We start from the raw sequence: 20,325 nt of genomic DNA, 5'->3' as shown, positions 1-20,325 counted from the left end.
TATTCTTAATTTAAATATGATAGGGGATTTGCTAATGGAGGAGTTGTAATCTTTGTTAGTGTGTGTTTAGTAACACTTCTGACGTCTGAATGGAGGTGGTCCACCTTTAAAATTTAGACTTTAGAAGTTTTATTTTCGTTTGTTTTAGTTCAGATTTCAGACTTCAGAATCAAAATTCAGAAGTTTTGAACCAGCTATGGAGGGATGCTAGACGAAACTTCTGAAATCTGAATTTTTTTATTTCTAAAATATCCTCCTCAAAACCTTGATTTCTATCACTTATCATTTTCTTTACGCGAACTTAAAACCCTTATTTTTAACTTTTCTACTTCTCATTTCTTTTCTACCTCTTTTTCCTCTACAACTATGTTGTCAAAGTCTCTCCCCTTTCTCTCGTTTTGTATTCAAATACCTTATATTTTTATATAAATCCTAAAACCCTATATTTTTCAACTAGAAAATGCATGATTATTTATTGTTTAAGTATTACCATGTTGGAATATAATTTCTCAAGTATGAATTCAAATTAAAAATAATACTTTTGGGGTGTTTGATGAGTTAGAAATCGAAATTAAATGTGTGGATGGTTTCATTATGCATAATATGTTTTATGTTTCGGTTAGCAATTTATTAGAATTAGAAAAGGGTAATATTGTCAAAATAGCTGTTATGTTTTAAAATTTTATTTGTAACAAAAAACTTTTAAAAATGATAAATAAACAACTTTTTCACAATAAGATTTCAGATTTTATATTCTAGATTTTAGAAAATAGATTTCAGTTGTTTCTTTTTTAAAATCTTCATTAAAGTTATTTTTTATTGCACTTTTTCAACCTACTTAGGGTTCGTCGTCAACATGTGAGTTTTACTTACTTTTCTTTCTATTTCAGGTTTTTATTCACATTCTTTCATTAATAATAAATTCATTTTTATTTCTATTCGTAGAAAATGTCTTCGTCATCTATGCCCTCAAGCAAATAATTGATGATGACACCATGACTATCTGTTGAATACTTATAAGGAGTTTATTTTTACTTTAGATTCATAAGACGTAATACACATAAATTGGGGAGTGATGATTGGTATTGTTGTCCTTGTGTTAAATGTTGTAATCTTTTAGGAGGGAAGAAAACACTTAGAAATATTCATACACATTTAATATGCGATGGTATACATACTTCTTACACGACATGGATCAATCACAGAGAAATTCTCGTAAGTGATGTCAATATTAGTATTGGTCCGTCTACTAGTAATCATAATGAAGATACATTCCTAAGAATGGTTGATATGGTAAATGACACATTTGGACATATTCGTGATGAAGATAATGCTTAAGATTATATAAGGACTAGTACATCTGCATATGTGGATTAAGTTAATGTCAAAAAAAAAAAATGTTCAAGTTCATGATGATTCACCAGAGGATTTTCAATATAAGAAATTGATGGAGGATTCAATGCAATCTTTATATCTGTCTTGTCGAATTAAGATTACAAAATTATCTGTGACAATTGATTTGTTGAGCATGAAGGCTAGACATCAATGGTCTAATAAGAGTTTTTCAGAGTTGTTATAATTAATTAAAAAGATTTTTCTTGATGAGAACACTTTAGTGGATAATACTTTCACTACTAAGAAGATAGTCAAATCTTTGCATATGAAGTCGGACATTATTCATGCATGTCATAACAATTGCATACTATACTGAAGAGAACATGAAAATAAATATAGTTATCCTATAGTGAAAGTAGATGGAAATCGATAAATAATTTGAAATTGAGAAGCCCACGTTTACCATGAAAAAAATTAAGATACTTTCCATTAATATAAAGACTTGAAAAAATGTACAGTATACCATGGATTGTAGAGAATATGACATGGCATTAAGATGTGAGTTCAAAACCAAATGAATTAAGTATGCGTCATCCAAGAGATTCTTTCTGTTGGCAACAAGTAAATCCTAAGTGGGACATATTTGTTATTAAAACACGTAATGTTCGATTAGGATTTGCAACAGATGGATTCAATCCTTTTGGGAACAATAACAATTCTTATAGTTGTTGGCCTATTATGATTATCCCATACATACATACGAAAAGAGTTTACAATATTAACACTATTGATTCACAAAAAAAAAGGTCTTGGGTACGATATTGACATTTACTTACTGCCATTAGTTGCAGAATTGAAGGCATTGTGGTTTAGTGGAACAATGATATGACTCTCATAAAAAGAGTAATTTTACATAAAAAGAGTAATTTTACAATGAAAACAATTTTATTATAGGCAATATGTGATTTTTTCGTGTATGGTCATTTGTCGGGGTGTACAACTGTAGGAAAATATGATTGTCCTGTTTGTAACGAAGGGACAGAGGCATTGTGGCTAAAACATGAAAAAAAAAGTTTGCTTATATGGGATATGAAAGATTTCTAACAAATCCAAGACATAATTTCAAGAGTAAAAAATCATAATTTATGGAAATGAAAAACATAGAAAACATCATTGGTGTTTGAGTGATTTTGAGGTATTAAGAAATATGAAAAATATCCAAACAAAATTTGGAAAAGTACCAGAGAATAAGTGGAAAAAGTATGTAGATGAAAATGAATCATCTGCATGGTCTAAGAGATCGATCTTTTTTTATTTATCATATTGGAAGGTGTGTTATAATTTTTTTTTTAAATATTAATGATTTATACTATATAATGATGGTTGCATCTAACATATATTATTTTATTCCTATAGGGTCTACTTATTCGTCATAATTTTGATATAATGCATATGGAGAAAAATGTGATAGAAAACTTCTTTGCAACAATTATGAATATAAAGGATAAAATTAAAGATCATTTTCAAGTTCATCAAGATTCAAAGGATATGAGAATAAGAAAAAAACTGGGGTCAGTAGAAAAGATTGGTAAGTTGACATATCCGGAAGCTCTTAACGTACTATCTCGATAGAAAAAAAAGTTAATTTGTAAGATTTTGTATAATTTAAAAGTTCCCATGGGGTGTAGTACGAACTGGAAACATAACATGAACTTAGAGGATAACGAGATAAAAAATTTGAAGTCTCATGATTGTCACATTCTCATGCAACAACTATTATCATTGTTGCTGATGCATGCATTCAAGACACATAAAGCTTTACGCATTGCTATTCGACAATTATTGGTATTCTTTAATATCTTGTGTTCGAAGGAGATCATCCGAGAAGAACTCTCGAATATGAAAGAACGCATTGTGAAAACATTATATGTGATTGAAGTATTTTTTGTTGTTATTTTTTATTTTTATGATGCACCTTGTTTTGCATTTGTTAGAGGCAACTTAAGTTTGTGGACCTGTTAGATATTGATGGATGTATCCCTTTGGAAGATAAGTAAAAAGTTTTATATTATGTATTTGTTTCTATACTGTATTAATAAGTCTAATACCAAGATTTAATATTCGATAACACACGCATATCAGGATGATGAAAATGTACAAATGATTCATATTAAATCATACATACCCAGAGGGATATATTACTAAGTGTTTCCTTATGGACGAGGCAATGATGTATGTCATGAATTACTTGCTCAATGTTAGAAAAGAATTCCATAAGCAAGTATGTGAGATAGTAATGGATGCTAGTAGTAAATGACCCTATCCTATTGATAAAAAAGGGAAGGCTTGCATTCTAGAAAATGTTCAATACCAACAAGTACGTAAATGAGTACTCCACCAATTACCTGAAAACACTGAGTGGGAAAGGTATGTAAAATTTGATCTTCCTATACACTTGAATATTGTGTTAAAGATTATATAACATATTCATGTTTTTTTCGTGTATAGGTAGTATGCTACTTATATTCAGAGTCACACATTCGACAGTAAAATTTGAGATTCCCTATTCTACCCTTCCATTTTAAAGAGACTTGATGGTATTGGAAACTTATTTCATTCTTTATATCTAGCTTGTTTCATATAGGAAAATCAGATTCTTATAAGAAAAGCTTTGGTTCTAGCAAGAAATGGGATGGGGGTGGTCCTGGTGGCCCTGAAAGAGGTCCATATGGAGGTGGGCCTTGTGGACCTCCACGTGGATTAGATAATGTCCGAGGAATTGATCATAGTAAGTCTACGCTTTGCAAACTTGTGCTTAGTGATTTTTTATTTAATTTCCATTTAACAAAGGATTCATTTTTATAATTTCTAGGTTCTCTTCCTGCATGTGGTTCCTGTTGCGAAGGTTAAGATGCCGGAGGAGGTATTCATGTTTCAACAACGGTGCACACTTATCATTATATGTCTAATGTCTATACTCTTATTTCAAAAAAGAAAAAAATTTATCTATGCTCCAAATGCTTGCTTTTGACAAAACTAACTGACTTGATGTAGAAATACACCTTTCATACTTTTTTATAAATTGCTTCTTTTTTTTTTTTTTTTAACTCGTCTCTCTAGCAAGGCGTGCATATTTTTCCGTTAGTTGGCCTTTAATCTATTTGAACATTTTCTGAAATTTGCATCAATTAAATGACGGAGATCGGAGGTGCTGCCGATCCTTCAATTTTTTTTTGTAGGAAAGAAAAAACAGCCACGGTCCAGAATGGTGTTTCGGTCCTACAACAACGTTAGGTGTCAACATGGCACACTTTTTCCGACTGTAATGATCCATTTTTTTTAAATTTATAAATGAAGAAAAATAATTTTTTATTATTATAAATCTAGAAAAACGATGGTCTAAAACCGTCGTTTTTTTTTTACTTTTATCGGCAGTCGCAATTTAAACGCGACTCCTTTGAAAACGTCTGTCCAGGACAGTCGTTTATTGCACATTATGACGTAGTGGACCCACATGCGGACCTCCATGTTATATACGACAATGGTATGCTGTTATGGAGACCAATTTAAAGATACTTTTGATGGTTAGGTTCTTAGGTAACGTATCTTCTAGTTCTAGATATATTTCCAAAGTAAATTTTTTCCAAAGATAGGTTTTTCTTGGTTGGTAAGCTTGAGATTGGGGATCTCATGAGTCATGACCCTTCATTTATTTAAAAAAAAATGCTAAGAGAGTATAGGAGGCATTAAGTACAATAGTACAACATAAGAGTGCATATCTTGTTTGGGAGGTACGATACTAGGGCAATGGAACAGCTGAATCGGCACGAAGTCCCAACTTGTTCACCACTCCTCTCGAGCAACCTAGACCATTTTTTTTTGTTGGTATGCTGAGAATAAATAAGGGACCACCCTTCATTCAAAGAAAAAGAGGGCTATACATGAGCATAAGTATAAGGGTTATCATCGTCGAAGACTATAGACGGATCTCTTAGAATACACATAAAAAACGTCTTGAGATGAAGCCCCATATTTAGCTAAAAAGTAGGAAGCTCGGTTGGCTTCTTGCTAATAGAACTCAAATGCGCACTCTCTAAACTTGTTTCTTTAGTATCTATCGTATGCTGAATATATATTGCCACATGCGAGCGCTCAATTCCATGCACCCTTAATGCTCCAAATAACATAAGAAGAATCTGCACAAATATTAATATCTATTCGTAAGTATATAAAGATTCAAGAGCAGTTTTAGTAAAAGGTAAATAAGGATATTTTTGGTATTTAAGGTGAAGAAAATTCAAGAAGATAGGAAACTAGCCAGAAAGTAGAAAAGTCAAAAGAGTCAAGTTCATGTAGAATGTTCTAGGAATAGTTGAGAAGGTTAGAAACCCATAAATGATAAGATAAATGTCTAGAAACGTTCCCAAGTGTTTATATATACTATTAGGGAGAATCTTTTGGTGTAAGCATTTCAAAATAATGAGTTAAAGTTTCATGAAACCAATGAGATTTTTACTATACTACACTTTTCCATTTATATAACTTTGTTGGAGAAATATATCAAGATTGATAAGAATAAATAAATGATTTTTAAAAGAAATGAAAAAAAAAGGAGAGTGATAACCGTTGGTAAAAAGATCCAATAGATCGTGGATCGAATACGAGAGTGAATAGATCTACAAGGTTCACAATCGTGCCTCAAAACTAGAGCCTCGTTGGTGAGCTTTGATGTTTGCTTGTTAGGTTTAGTTACAGAGAATGGAGAGATCTTACTCTTCTTCGATGGTACATAAAGGTTGGGAAGAAGTCATAATTTAGAGGAATATTTTCTAAGGATTTACTAAAGAAATTTCTAGTGAAGAAATATTTGTCCAAAAAATCAAGTTACCATAGGAAATGGCCTTGTTTTGAGTATTAAAAAATAAATTGGCCCTTTGTGCCATTTAATTATACTTATGGAATTTTGATGCAAAAAGTCCATTTTTCAACCCCAAAAGACACTTTTACGAATTTTGAGATTCCCCAAAACTTATGTCAAATATGGTATCTATTTTAGTATATTTCATTTTTGAGAATGCATTTTTGGCACATGCATTGGAGAATGGTTTTGGGAGTTCTTGCCAAATTTTGGAATTGCCTCCTATTTTTCAGATGCAATTGTAGTCATGGTTTCAAAACTTTGCCGAGACTGAGACGTTTCGCCCAAGTCTTCTTGGTACCAAGCATGGATGAGACGGACGGACAAGTCAATTTTTCGAGCTAGATTTAAAACCCTACGTTCATTTTTCAAATTTTTGAATGAGATGTCTCAAACGTAAACCATGATTGTAGTAGCTCTAAATCTTGTCTTCTCACTACTACAAAAAAATATTTTAGACGACAACATGTTTTTTTAAATAAACATCTATTTTTATAAAAAGAGATATCTAACGTCTATTTTTCATGTTTGTGATTTTGTGCAAAATTTTGCTGGACTAATAGTTATCGGATTTGAATATCTAAAGCTGGACTTAATAATTAAGAAGGGAGTAATGTTGGGGTGACTATAATTTTTTTTTATTTATAAACTGTAGATGTTTTACTCATATCCAGAGGAAACACATTTCTGACTATTGCTATCCCAAAGGATTTTCCTTAAAAATATTTGTCAAAGTGGACAGAAGTCTAGTGCTATCCCAATCAACTTGGCATTTAGCTGAAGACTTGAAAAGTGGTGTGAACATAAGTCAAGTCTTCTATGACTCTTTTATCTTTGAGAAAAAAGTTCCGGGCCCGTGTGGATACAGGAGTCAGAAGTACTTAAAATATAAGTACTTCCAAAAGTATTTTCTGAAGTACTGTCTGAAGTAGCCAGATACGTGTTGTATGTTTGGAAGTACTGTCAAAAGTACTTCTCACAAAGTTTTGTGTTAGGAAACTATTCTGTATTCTGTTAAAATGACTAGAATACCTTTATATGTAATAATTACTATTTTTAACATTATAACTCAACAACATATGCTCAAAAAAAAGTAACAGTTACTGTTTTTATTAAATAAAAACATTATAAGATTATTTTATATTTAAAATATACTTATTCTTATTTTTTTTTAAAATTCGATGGAACCTCCCATAAATATTAGACATATGAAAATAAAACCTGTATAAAAACATGACAACTATCATATAATAAAACTTTTATCATCATACATAAAACCATATGTAATAATCACACAACATATGTAAAATGAAAAGAAAACATATATAAATAAAATTTATATGTGATCGTCATACCAATAAACAAAGATGTTGATATAGTAGAAACATACTAAATTTACCTAAAAATATAATTTATTCAGTTAATAGTAACTTCTAAATCATAAAATTATATAATTATATCACGTCGATCATAAGCTTTTTTTATAGCTTCAGCTATGACTTCTCTCCTACGTTCCATTTCTCTATGTCTTTCCTGTTGTGAACGTCTCGAGGGTCCACGCCCATCTACATTCGTAGGGGCGGCTTCATTTATATAATCTAATTATTCATATATAGCAAACTCAACATATGCCAAAGCTTCATTTCGAATGAAATTGTGCAGTCCCATACAAGTAATGACGATGTCTCTTTGAGTATCAATGGAGTATGTGTGCATGTCCCTAAGAATTGCCCATCTTGCCTTTAATACCCCAAAACACCTCTCTATAACATTGCGCAATGAGGAATGAAGATGGTTAAATAACTCCTTCTTTTCCTTCTGCCATGCACCCCGTCGAAAATCTTGTAAATGGTAACAGACACCCATATATGGTGTCATGTACCTATCCATCAATGGATAACCAGAGTCAATCAAGTAATATTTGCCTACAAATGAATAATAATTTCATTATTTTATATATATAACGAATAATTGAATGTACTTGTAAGTAAAATTTTGAATACCAACCTGACGGAGGGTGAGAAAATCTCGAATTAGGATTATTTCTGATTTTTAAGAACACGTTCGCGTCAGTTGCTTGTCCCTCCCAACCGGCAATTACATGTGTAAAGAATATATCGAAAGAGCATACAGTCATTACATTTTGCGTTATACCCTTTTGACCTAAATATCAAAATTGATCTGCTATTGGAACTCGTGCCCCAATATGAGTACTGTCAATCACTCCCATACAATCCTTCATATAGAAAGAAATTTTATATTAAAAATTAAACATTATAATTTTTTTGAATTTAACTTTAAAATTATCTTAAATAAAGGTCAGAATCTTCGATTTGTGCAAATTTGATGAGGGATCTCATCCAAAGAACGAGGCACTATGAGAGTTTTACACAATTCAAATATAGCTTTCAAGATTCTATGAAAGTGTCTACTCACAGTTTCTTCAGAACGTTGAAATCGATCACCAACACTTTGCATGCCTTCATTTTGTCCCAATATTTTTAAGAACATTCCTAAGGATACTTCCAAAGAAATGTTCCTTATTCTTTCGAGACCCACCTCTTCGTGTCAAGTATTGCATGATTTCTCGAATACATGTTTCTCCATCTGAAATTGTTCATGACATATTGCATTATTCCCAAACAAAACATAGTTCATATAATTTTGTCCAGTAAAATTACAATTAGTCTTGGGCTGTCGAACTAATTTATTTTTACGAACCGTACGATAATGATTAGCTGCAGTAAGTGCATCCATACATATAATCTCATGGTTTGAATATGAATAATCCATCTTGTTTCTGTTTACATTATTAATAAAAAAATATTATTTAATATTTCATATTAACAATCACATAAATATATCAATATATAAATAATCATATAAAATATTAAAATAAACATTTTTAACAACCAAACCATAATCCATAAGACAACAATCCACAAACCAAAAATAAATAGAAACATAATCCATACAGAATAAATTCAAATCATAATCCATGAAACAAACTTTCTTTTGCTAACCACATAGTCCACAAAAAAAGGGTTCATGAAAGATCGACCCATAAAAAAAAAATTATGCTACCCTCTAGTGATCACCACGATAACGACAGTATTCAAAATCAAGGTACGATAGACGAGCATCATTTGTCGGTAAATTATAAAAGGCATTCCTAAAATCTACACTCTCCACGAACTTGGATACTGCATAATAATATCGATCGCACCTATACGAATCTCATCCATTAATTCATTAAGAAGTGACAAGCATTCATCGGGAGTAAGCTTTTTTGCTCGTTTGGAAGTTCATCCCTATGAATTTTTTATTGAAAAGGATTCATCAAACGACTGAATTCAACCTCGAATAAATCAGATTTTCCTCTCTTTTGCGTTTTGATCTAGAATCCCCACTTATTGATGACCTTCTCTGTGATGGTTTTGAACTTGGTGACTCATGAATATCATCATCGGGGTGAGTTGGCTACTTATTGACTACCTCCACTAATTTATTCACATTACCTGACATGAGCCCTCAAGCATAACTACCTCCACTACCTCCACTAAATAATCAACTAATGGACTGGACTTGGTCTTCACATGACCTGGACAGTATGATCTGGCAAGGCATATGACTTGGCAAGCCACAATGTATACGTATCAATCTATATGCCTCGGAATACATGATTCCCTTGGGATACACTTTTTTATGAGGAAGTGTTATCGTGTATCCTGAGGCCTACAGACGTACCGTACCTGAACTTGTCCATGTCATGGAATCATTCGAGTATACCACCTAGCGAGTCATATTATCAGAACTCATTTCTATAATATAAGGTATGAGTCTCTTGACTTTTCAACCTGATAATAAAACAAAATTTGAAATTATTCCCCCTAACATAATGCAAAGTAGTGTGCATAAAAGTGAAGTCTAGTCCTATCCCAATCAACATGGCATTTTAACTGAAGACTTGTCCAAATGGTGTGCACACAAGTCAATTCTCATATACCTTGGAAAGAATCGTGACAATCTGACTTACCCACGCAGCATACTAAATGGACTCGCCTTAATTGACAGGTTTAGGTAGATCTACTCTCCTCAGAATACAGAACTGTGGTTCCCCATAAAAAAGTGCAGTTTTGTATCCTGGGGAGAGTAGATCTATGGTCCCTATGCCTGTCATGTCAGAGGTGTCAATTGAGTATGCCACGTTTGTAAGTCAGGTTATCATGACTTGATAGGAAACCCTCAGTTTTGCTTCACATTCATAGCTAACAACATCCACAGAGCAAAAAATTTCCAACTTTGTTTTTGTCTTTTGTTTTCTGTTTATTTATTTATTTTTGTATATGTCTTTACCAAATACATTTTTAGTCAAAATGTGATACATTTTCAATCAGGCACCCACTCTTTTTGTCTATATATTTCTCTCATGAAGAACTAACAAACCACGTTAACCACCCACTGGAGTGCTTACCTTATTGAACATGATGAGTTCATTTGTTTTCTTTCTACTATATCTCTTCATTTTCTTGTGCATTGGTTTACCAACAGGGTTGGCCACATCTGGCATCCTAGGAAATGAAACCGATCGACTCACCTTACTTGCCTTCAAGCATCAGATATCTTTTGATCCGATGCAAATTATGCGCTCCTGGAATGATTCTATCCATTTTTGTGAATGGCAAGGCGTTACATGCAGTGGTCGACATCAAAGGGTCTTAATTTTGAACCTCAACTCCCAAGGATTGAGGGGTTCAATATGTCCATTTATTGGTAATCTCTCTTTCCTAAAGAGCATAAACCTTCAGAACAACAACTTCCAAGGTGAAATTCCCCAAGAAATCAGCTATCTGTTCAGGCTACGCGAATTTAATTTGAGTAATAATTCTTTTGTAGGAAAAATTCCCAGCAATTTGTCCTACTGCACCAACCTCAAAATCATCAATTTAAGTCACAACAAGCTTGTTGGGAATATGCCCATTGAGATTGGCTCTTTGTCCAAGCTTAGTCTGTTGTCACTTCACGATAACAATCTAATAGGAGGGATCCCAGCTTCCTTTGGGAATCTTTCATTTCTCAAAATCCTTTCTATAGGGGACAATAGTTTGGAAGGAAGTATTCAGAATTCCCTAGGCCAATTGACAAATCTAAAATTTCTTGATCTTGGTTCAGATGTTTTGTCTGGAATGATTCCTCCCCCTCTTTACAACCTATCATCTATAGAAATTTTTTCTATACCAGATAACAAATTTCATGGGAGTCTTCCACTTGACATAGGCCTTAATCTTCCTAATCTCCGATGGTTTTTAATTGGAATAAATCAATTTTTTGGATCCATTCCAGTATCATTGTTCAATGCTTCAAGACTTGAGAAGCTTGATATCGTTGAAAACAATTTTGTTGGAAAAGTCCCCATTGAGGTAGGTGAAACAAAGGGCCTTCAATTTCTTGGGTTGGCTTTCAATAATCTTGGAAGTAGAAAATCCAATGATTTGAATTTCATCAATTCTTTGACCAACACTACCAATTTGGAGGTGTTGGACATAAGCTATAATCATTTTGGAGGTAAACTACCCAATTCTATAGCCAATCTCTCAAATCAACTCCATTCACTCTTTATAGCGACAAATCTAATATACGGAACCATTCCTTCTGAAATTGGGAACCTCATTAACTTAAGGGAATTGGTTGTGTATGATAACTTTCTCACTGGTAGTATTCCCAAAGGTATCGGGATGCTTAAGAATCTAGAAGCCTTGTTCTTAAGTGAAAATAGATTCTCAGGACAGATTCCTTCCTCCCTGGCTAACATTTCTCGATTATTCTATCTCAATTTATCATACAATTCCTTAGATGGAAATATTATTTCAGATATTGGGAGTTCTCAATATTTGCAAATATTGGACCTTTCTGAAAATAACCTAAATGGTACCATACCAAAATGGGTTACTGGTTTATCCTCACAATTAAACTTCCTTAACTTAGCAAATAATTTTTTGATTGGATCCCTCCCTTTAGAAGTCAGTAACTTAAAAAGTCTTGGAAGTTTAGATGTTTCCGAGAATAATATATCTGGGGAAATTCCTATCACACTTGGTAGTTGTTCAACCTTGGAACACCTTTATTTGCAGGGAAATTCCTTTCAAGGACCTATCCCCTCAACTTTAAGTTCTTTGAAAGGTATTCAGGATTTAGATCTTTCGTGCAATAACTTATCTGGAAAAATTCCTAAAGATCTAGAAGATCTCACTCTTTTAAAAAATTGAATATCTCTTTCAATGACCTTGAGGGTGAGGTACCGATAAAAGGAGTCTTTGGAAATGCAAGTGCTTTTTCATTTGTTGGAAATAGCAAGCTCTGCGGGGGCATCTCAGAACTTCAGTTACCTACATGCCTCGTCAAGAATTCTAAGCAAAAAGGAAATCTCTTGCTTTCAAGGTGACAATCCCTGTTATTTTATTTTCAATTGTGGTGGCATCTCTTCTTGTACTTTATTGGAAGAGAAAGCCAAGAATGAAATCTTCCTCCACATTTTTCTCGGGTGATTGGATTCCATAAAGCAACAGATGGGTTTTCTTCAGCCAACTTGATTGGCATGGGAAATTTTGGATCTGTGTATAAAGGAGTCCTTTACCCAAATGAGATACCTGTTGCAGTGAAGGTACTCAACCTTAATGTTCAAGGAGCTTCTAGGAGTTTTATGGTCGAGTGTAAAGCTTTGAGAAAAGTTCAACATCGAAATCTACTCAAGATCATAACTGCATGCTCAAGTGTGGACTTCAGAGGTAATGATTTCGAAGCTTTTGTATTTGAGTTCATGCCTAATGGGAGTCTAGAAAATTGGTTGCACCCAAGTTCAGAAGAGAGGCCTCCATCTATAAATTTGAACCTTGAACAAAGACTAAGCATTGCAATCGACATCGCTTTTGCATTGGATTATCTTCATAATCACTGCCAAACACCAATGAGTCATTTTGATCTAAAGCCCAATAATGTTCTTCTTGATGACGACATGACAGCTCATGTGGGTGATTTTGTCTTGGCAAAGATTCTTGTTAGGAACACAAGCAATTCGATTGAAATTGAAACCAATTCAGTATTTATAAAAGGATCTGTTGGGTATATTCGTCCAGGTATGGATTTCATTTAGGACCAAGTTTACTCTACTTTTCAAACTTTCTACATATATTTTATAATATTATTGGTAATTTTAATTGTCCTTACAACATGATTTTTTTTAATACTTAGACTCAACCATGTTTGGATTGTAGAGTATAGTATGGGTGTTGAGGTCTCCACACAAGGGGATGTGTACAGTTACACTACGTCAAAAAGTCCAAAAATATGACATCAAGGTTATGTCCTTCAAGACGTCAAATATTTTAAAGTTTAATTCGTGTGCTTGAGACCGTGGAATTGGGTTTGGTTTTTTATTTTTTTATTTTCTTTTAATAAAAAGAATAAAAATAAAACAAACTTATGATTGAGAGAGAACCAAGAAGAGGGAAGGTTCTACTCTCTCGATCGATTAGTGATTAAACCCTAACGTACTAAACGTAGGTTTCTCTCTCGATCTCACATCTCTTTCGGTTTCTCTCGATCTCTAGATCTCTCGTTCAATTTCTCATTTGATCTCTCACTCCATCTCTCATTTTCTCTCTCGAACACCACCCCGAATCCTCTTTTGATCACTCTCATAGTTTCCATCTCTCTCTCTCTCTCTCTCTCTTGAACATCACCCCAAATCCTTTAATCTATATCAGATTCTAGTTTGAACAACCGGATTAAGGTTATAGAGCTGCATAAATGGGTAAGAACAACTGGATCTCAACCTGATCTCTTCTTTTCTTTGAAGTTTGTTCATGAATTATGTATGTTAGTCATCCATTTACTTGGATTCGGATTTGGTTTTTCTGTAAATCTGAGCAGGGAGGATCAAGGTTCCTTATCTGTTGAACCAATTGAAGGATTTTTGGCTCTAGCACTCAGATTTCTCTATTAATATTGGGTTCATACAAGTCTGGAGCCTCTCATTGAATTGTGGGGGCTTCTCATAAGCAATCTAGGCTAAAAGGTCAATTTGTGATTTATAATTATTGGTGTTGTTTATTCTCTTCATAGACTAGTGATCGTTCAAATTTTAATGATAATTTTGCAAAAGCAAAAAAGAAAAACGATTTTGAGAGAAGTTTACGGGAAGAAGAAGTACTTGCCACTTGATCTTCGAGAGATGCCTTACTAAACATTAGGTAATTGTCTTATTTTAGGTAGAATTTCTAATTGGGATCTTATCACTTTTGTTATAAAATTATTTTAATTGTTTCAGATTTTTATTTTTAAAGATCCTGATTTTTTACTTCAAGATGCTTAGTTACATTAATCTAGGACTAATCATATCAGTCTATGGATCTCATACAAGTCAATCCGCTTAATTTATATTTCTGACTTAGGTTCTCATGGACTAATCACATTCAGCAATTACAGGATTCTCTGCTCTTTAATCTCAAAGTCTTATATGTTTAGGTGTAAAAACAAGTAATTATGTGTAGGGTTCTCTGTTCTTTAATCTCAAAGTCTTATATGTTTAGGTGTTAAAGCAAGTAATTATGTGTTTTCCACATGCACTGATGAATAGATTACATGGTTTCACACAATCAAAATATTTTGTGTTGTGGGCTAGAGGTGTGAACAATTTGCATCTTAGAAAACCACCAATAATATATAGAGATTTGAAATCTTCTAACCTACTTGTTGATAAAAATTGGACTATCAAGGTATAATGTGAGGTTTATTTTTTGTTTAAACTGTGTAATTGGAGTATGAGTTGTGGTTTAGATAAGTCTTCTACTTCTTCTTTGCCAGGTTGGAGACTTTGGCTTATCAAAATGGAAGAATGTAACCTTCTTGACAGCAAAATCTGGAGGAGGAACAGTAAGGATCTGTTTTTTGCTGATTAGAACGAAATATTGACCCTATTTAATTGACCAAAACATTGAATGTTTTGATCTGTCTCGGTTGAAATGGCCTCGATTGCTTGATTACAATTGTTCTATTTGTTACCTGTTGGCATGTTTATGTAAATGATCTAGTTCTTTTATCCATATGTGCTCATGGAAGATTTATGTTTTTTAATGCAGCCACAATGGATGGCACCAGAAGTTCTCCAAAACGAACCTTCAAATGAAAAGTGATCACCTAAACTGAATTTTCTATAAATAGCTACATGGGTTTCTTTTATGCAAAATATATGATGGACCACCCCAACTACATTGGTCTCTATTAAAGTCTAAACCACCCTACTATATGAGTAATGCACAAATTCCTCAGTTCAGACCGTTCAATTGGTGAGATTTCTAATGTATGGTTAAAGCCTGAGAACCCAAAAAACCGGATCATTTGGATTCATTTTTGTACCTTGTTTGAAAAACTACAGATCTAGATCAGGACGTCGATGTCTTATTGCCCATAGGGTTTATAGGGTGTGTAACCTATGTTACATTTTAGAGGTTATTTGTTGAATGGTCAGGATTGATTCAGAAGACCACATATCTCGGATAGAGGGGAGGATTCACAATTATTTGCCAATATAACATTGTTTCTTCCTATTCAAATAAGTCTGGTGTGTTCAGTTTTGGTGTAATACTATGGGAACTAGTGACCGAATCTATTCCATGGACCAACCTAAATTCCCTACAGGTAAGTATAATCAAACTCGTAAGTTTTAGATGAACTTTCGAAATTTAGTGCCCTTCCTTTGATTAATGTGTTCATTGTGGTTCTATGAAAACAGGTCCTTAGAGACTAGCTCCAAGCAAGAAATATTGCCTAGTTATGGCTGGCGTGTAGGTGTTACATCTCTTTTGCCAATAGAACAAGTAATCCATAAAAGAAAAGAAGGAAAGGAGAATGTGATAATAAGGTAAAAAGTACCAATATTTTAGGTCTTATGGAAGTGTTTTCTACTGTGCTGCTATGACATTTGCTACTTCTTGAACTTGTGGCTATCTGTGACTCTTTGTTGGATTTTGTTCATTTCCGTTTTAGTACAAGGGCTTGTAATACAATTTTTTTTGCTAAAGTTACAGCATCTATCATCTTTTTTCTATTTTTTCTCCTGGTGATCTTCATTAAAACTAGTTGGACTGCTTTCAAAGTTCCTTTTTAATTACTATTACTAGCTGAGATTAGAGTGATGTTTAGAATTATCCTTTTTATATAATCAACATTTCAATGAAAAATCATCATCTTATGTATGAGGTCTGCTAGATTAACTCCGTGTCTGTTGCTCAATGGAATCGGTTCCATTGTTACAAATGTGAGCAATTATAGATTTGGTCTTGGAGTTGTTAGATGTGGTGCACCTCGGTCATGATTAGCCATGTACAAGGTTTTAGCTTAGCAAGCGGAACTGATTGCACTTCTGCCGACATTCTCAAAGAATTGGATGCAGCGATACATGATTGGGGTCGATGTGATATCAGTGTCGCTTGGAGCTATTCAATTACCTTTGCTTACAGATGTTGAGACTTTTAATGCAATTGGCATGGGCTCATGCCATGCAGTTGCGAATGGGATCACGGTAGTCTGTACAATTAAAAAGAAGACAACTCAGTCCATTCTGCTCATATAATACCAGGCCACCAACGGAATGCATATTATAGACAACGTTTTAAGATTTATCATTTCTTTTTCTATATAGGTGGCATTGACATATTTGAGTTAATTTCTTCAGATTGTGTGAGAATATGATATTAGACTACTATTTTGTTGATGGAAAAGTTGTTCCATGTTTCTCTCATGAAATTGGCATGCTTTTAAAGAGTCTAAATGAGGTGGTTGAAAATAATGGTTCTACTCTCATTGTGGCTAAACAATATATTTTTATGTATCTATATGTTCATCAAGATGAATCATCCTAAGAAATCTGCCGCTCTATTCTTCCCACCAATGAAATTCAAAATGTCAAATTATAAACCTTGGCACGATCTCTTGAATTTACGTTGATCATTAATGTGCAGTTCTCCCATTAATGTTTCATTGAGCCCTACCAAAACTATAATTGGTAAGCCATTACCAACGAAGATAGCTCGTTTCTCATCCCGAGGGCCTAATTCACTTGCACCCGCAATTCTGAAGGCAAGCCTATAATTATATTTATATATAATCAAAATAAAATAAAATAGATCTGTTCCATTAACACACGAACTCCAATGTTTTGATGCATTCTTTTTTATAAATATTTTGAAAATAGAATTTATTTGGACTTTAAAAACCCATTTCTCCTCTATGTATATATATATATGGTACAGCCAGACATAGCTGCCCCTAGAGTGCAAATCTTAGCAAGAATCAGCCCTGGAAAGTCATCACCAAACATGCTTCAACCTTTCATATTTCTTCTTGGAACATCTATGGCTGCTCCTCATGTGGGTGGAATTGTAGCACTTCTTAAGTTGTTGCATCCAGACTGGTCTCCAGCTATGATTAAATCAGCAATAGTCACAACTGGTATGCTTTATTTTGATAATTAACTATTTTTTTACCTAATTATATGCACACCTTCCTAATTCTGCCTTTACTTTATACCTTTTCATTGTGGAATATAACTTCATATTTGAAGTATTGAGATCACTGTGCTTAATCTATTTATGGCTTTATTATTCTTAGGTGATTTGTGGTTATATACTTCCCTTTTTCTAAAATAACCCCAAGTCTTGTGCTTCTGGTTGTTAAAGTTTCTGATTTTGGAGTTGCCGTCTTAATGATGAAGAACAATATATTTTTAAACTTGGTGCTTCTGTATTGGGAAGAGCAATACAAATTACAGACCGAAGGAGGAATTTGTTTATCTTCTTGATTGGGTAATCTAAGTGTTTTTGCAGTTAATATGATAAAAGGCATAAATCATTTTCTGCATAATCCCTTCAATCAAACCATTGCACAATTCACTAATTATTTGCCTGTTTTAGGAGAGTTGCAACTTTTGATTCAATAAGTTATGTTGTATTTTAGTAGATCTGTGGACCTTTTGGAACCTTTTCCCTAGATATTTTCTCACAACTGGAGGAATTCAAGTAGAAGGTAGGTTATAGGTGTTAAGAGGAGAGAAACGATATAATGGTCTAGGGTTGAATTGCACAGTTCTCTCCACTTATCAAAGTTTTTTTTAGATCATTTCCCATTTCAGAATTGAGATTTTTTTTCATGCATGGTTAGGCCTTTGCGTAAGTACACGTGATAGCTTGCCGGGTATGAACGTTCACCTTGGCCTTGGACATAAACCCTTAAAATGCTGATTACATTGTGAGAATGACATATGGATTTTGGAACTATAGGAAGTTTCTAGAAAAATATATATGAACTTTTAACTTGTTGGCATATTAATATCATCTATTTGAATCGATTAAAGAGAAATTTTTTTACAACCCAGTAAGGTACTGTATTGCTGGATTTGTTGTGTATTAGGTTGACTGTCTGGTGTCATGGATGATCGAGGGAAGTACATATACATCTCACAAGAGGAAATGAAAGCAGTTGCAGACTATATAAAGCAGCAGGGAAGGGTTAGCATCTCACATCTTGTCGGCCAGTCTAATTAGTTCATCGATTTGGAGGCAAACGTTTAGCTATTTGAAGAAAATAAGAAGGCACGATAGAGCGGAGAGAGCCAGAAAAGATTAAAGGCATCACGTGACTCAATTTCATTTGTAAGTGTCCAATTGCTTCAATTAGAGCTTGTTTAGTAATGGAATTTCAATATATAATATGAATTTTGAGTTGTTTAGTTTAATTAGGAGCTTGTTTTATGAATTTTCTTTTATTTTTTATTTTTTATTTTTATTTTTTTATTACTATTTTGTTTATTGTGATTGGTGAGTTAGAAGACCGTCCTATTGTTTGTTAAATCTCCATATTCATCGGTCATACTCTATGGTTTTTTTTTTTTAAAGCTCATTTTCCAATAATTTGATAGTTCGAGATTGTCAAAAAAAAAAAAAAAAGCTCTACAAGAAATAGTTGATACGCATATTTGACGGGATGGTCCATCAAATTTCTCAAAATTTGACGGGCTGACACTGTCAAATATGGACTTTTTTCACGTAGTGTTGTGGAATACTTTTGCTGGAGATGTTGACAGGAAAGAGGCCGACCAATGAAATTTTTAAGGATGGTTTAAACCTTCCTCATTTTTCCAAAATGGCTTTGATTGAACGAGTGATGGAAATTGTGGATCCGGGTCTACTCTTCAAAGAACAAGATAACGACTCCATCAATATGAGAGAATGCTTAGTTTCCATGTTTAAAATAGGAGTTATATGTTCTGCAAAGTTATTAGGTGACCGAATGGTGATCAAAGACGTTCTCAAGGAGTTGCAAATGATTAAGAGAATGTTTCTTGAACACATAACCCATTAATAGATAGATGAAACACTTTTTATCGGGTTTTAGATTTAAGTTTGGCTTAAGGCTATTTTTTATTTTACCTTTGTCTAAGTTTTTCATCGGAAGTTTGCATATGTAATATTGCTTATTCTTTTTTTTAATTTAAATATGTAATAATTTAGTTCAAACTTTTTTTTTTCAAAGGCCTACTTGGTACCATGCGAATAATTTACAATGCAAAAAAATTCAGAATGTAACCAAGCAATTTATGAAGGGCTTAAATGGTTCTTGCAAAGAATTTGCAAGGCAAAAAAATTCAGAATGTAACCAAGCTTCTGGAAATTAGATTCCACCAAATCATTTGCATTTCCAAATGATTTACTTCGTACCAAGCAAGGCCAAAGTATCAAATGTCCTTTCACTTGTAAATTAGGCCCTACGTACCATGCAAATCATTTGCAAGTGCAAAAGATTGTCTGAAATCACTTTTATAAGTGTTTGGTTACACAATGCAAATGATTTGCATTGCATGGATCATCTAAACTCTTAAGAAATTTCAACAAATGATTTACGCCAAAAAAATGTGGTGTAAATCATGTGCAAAAGGTATGCTATCCCATGCTACACTGACATGCATACAAAATTTGCCAAACTACCCTTCATCGAAGATAATCTGACATTTTAAAATT

General features: G+C 33.3%; 3 protein-coding genes across 15 annotated transcripts; all 3 read left to right on the top strand.

The window, feature by feature from the left end:
* Positions 1–2,220: 2,220 nt before the first annotated feature.
* Positions 2,221–4,288, top strand: LOC147384212 (uncharacterized). The gene is made up of 3 exons (XM_086424888.1): positions 2,221–2,274; positions 3,937–4,123; positions 4,208–4,288. Exons 1-3 carry the CDS (start codon positions 2,221–2,223, stop codon positions 4,243–4,245), a joined length of 279 nt encoding a protein of 92 aa, XP_086281014.1. The 3' UTR covers positions 4,246–4,288.
* Positions 4,289–10,737: 6,449 nt separating this feature from the next.
* On the top strand, positions 10,738–19,669 carry LOC147384210 (LRR receptor-like serine/threonine-protein kinase EFR). The gene is given in 5 exon segments (XM_086424887.1): positions 10,738–12,511; positions 12,514–12,691; positions 12,773–13,386; positions 13,525–13,573; positions 19,363–19,669. Coding segments are annotated over 5 exon segments (2,922 nt in total).
* LOC147384211 (subtilisin-like protease SBT3.8) lies at positions 13,660–19,043 on the top strand. Of its 13 annotated transcripts, none has more exons than XM_086426087.1 (8): positions 13,662–14,063; positions 14,183–14,327; positions 15,116–15,184; positions 15,391–15,440; positions 16,044–16,172; positions 17,272–17,389; positions 17,563–17,761; positions 18,719–19,043. In XM_086426087.1, the coding sequence occupies exons 4-8, from the start codon at positions 15,400–15,402 to the stop codon at positions 18,721–18,723; spliced, it is 492 nt and encodes a 163-aa protein (XP_086282213.1). In that variant the 5' UTR covers positions 13,662–14,063; positions 14,183–14,327; positions 15,116–15,184; positions 15,391–15,399; the 3' UTR covers positions 18,724–19,043. The 13 variants fall into 13 exon arrangements, 11 of the variants coding, with proteins under 11 accessions (XP_086282209.1, XP_086282210.1, XP_086282214.1 ...); XM_086426091.1 differs by having other exon boundaries at positions 13,663–14,063; positions 15,909–16,172; XM_086426090.1 differs by having other exon boundaries at positions 13,663–14,063; positions 15,780–16,172.
* Positions 19,670–20,325: the final 656 nt, after the last annotated feature.

Source organism: Akebia trifoliata, chromosome 15 (assembly GCF_017979445.1).
Source record: "Akebia trifoliata isolate Shusen 1 chromosome 15, ASM1797944v1, whole genome shotgun sequence".
In the NCBI taxonomy this organism is placed as follows: Eukaryota; Viridiplantae; Streptophyta; class Magnoliopsida; order Ranunculales; family Lardizabalaceae; genus Akebia; species Akebia trifoliata.
The sequence above is the reverse complement of the archived record's forward strand: the minus strand, read 5'-3'. Positions and strand labels throughout refer to the sequence as shown.

What these genes read in the sequence shown, in the direction of transcription:
- LOC147384212 (XM_086424888.1), top strand. Translation starts at nt 2,221, where the DNA reads ATGACTCTCATAAAAAGAGTAATTTTACATAAAAAGAGTAATTTTACA. An exon ending in AGAGTAATTTTACAATGAAA is followed by an intron (nt 2,275 to 3,936) that starts ACAATTTTATTA and finishes ACTTGATGGTAT; the next exon opens with TGGAAACTTATTTCATTCTT. An exon ending in TGTCCGAGGAATTGATCATA is followed by an intron (nt 4,124 to 4,207) that starts GTAAGTCTACGC and finishes TATAATTTCTAG; the next exon opens with GTTCTCTTCCTGCATGTGGT.
- LOC147384211 (XM_086426084.1), top strand. Translation starts at nt 15,364, where the DNA reads ATGGAAGATTTATGTTTTTTAATGCAGCCACAATGGATGGCACCAGAA. An exon ending in AAGGAGAATGTGATAATAAG is followed by an intron (nt 16,173 to 17,271) that starts GTAAAAAGTACC and finishes ATTAATGTGCAG; the next exon opens with TTCTCCCATTAATGTTTCAT. An exon ending in TTGCACCCGCAATTCTGAAG is followed by an intron (nt 17,390 to 17,562) that starts GCAAGCCTATAA and finishes TATATGGTACAG; the next exon opens with CCAGACATAGCTGCCCCTAG.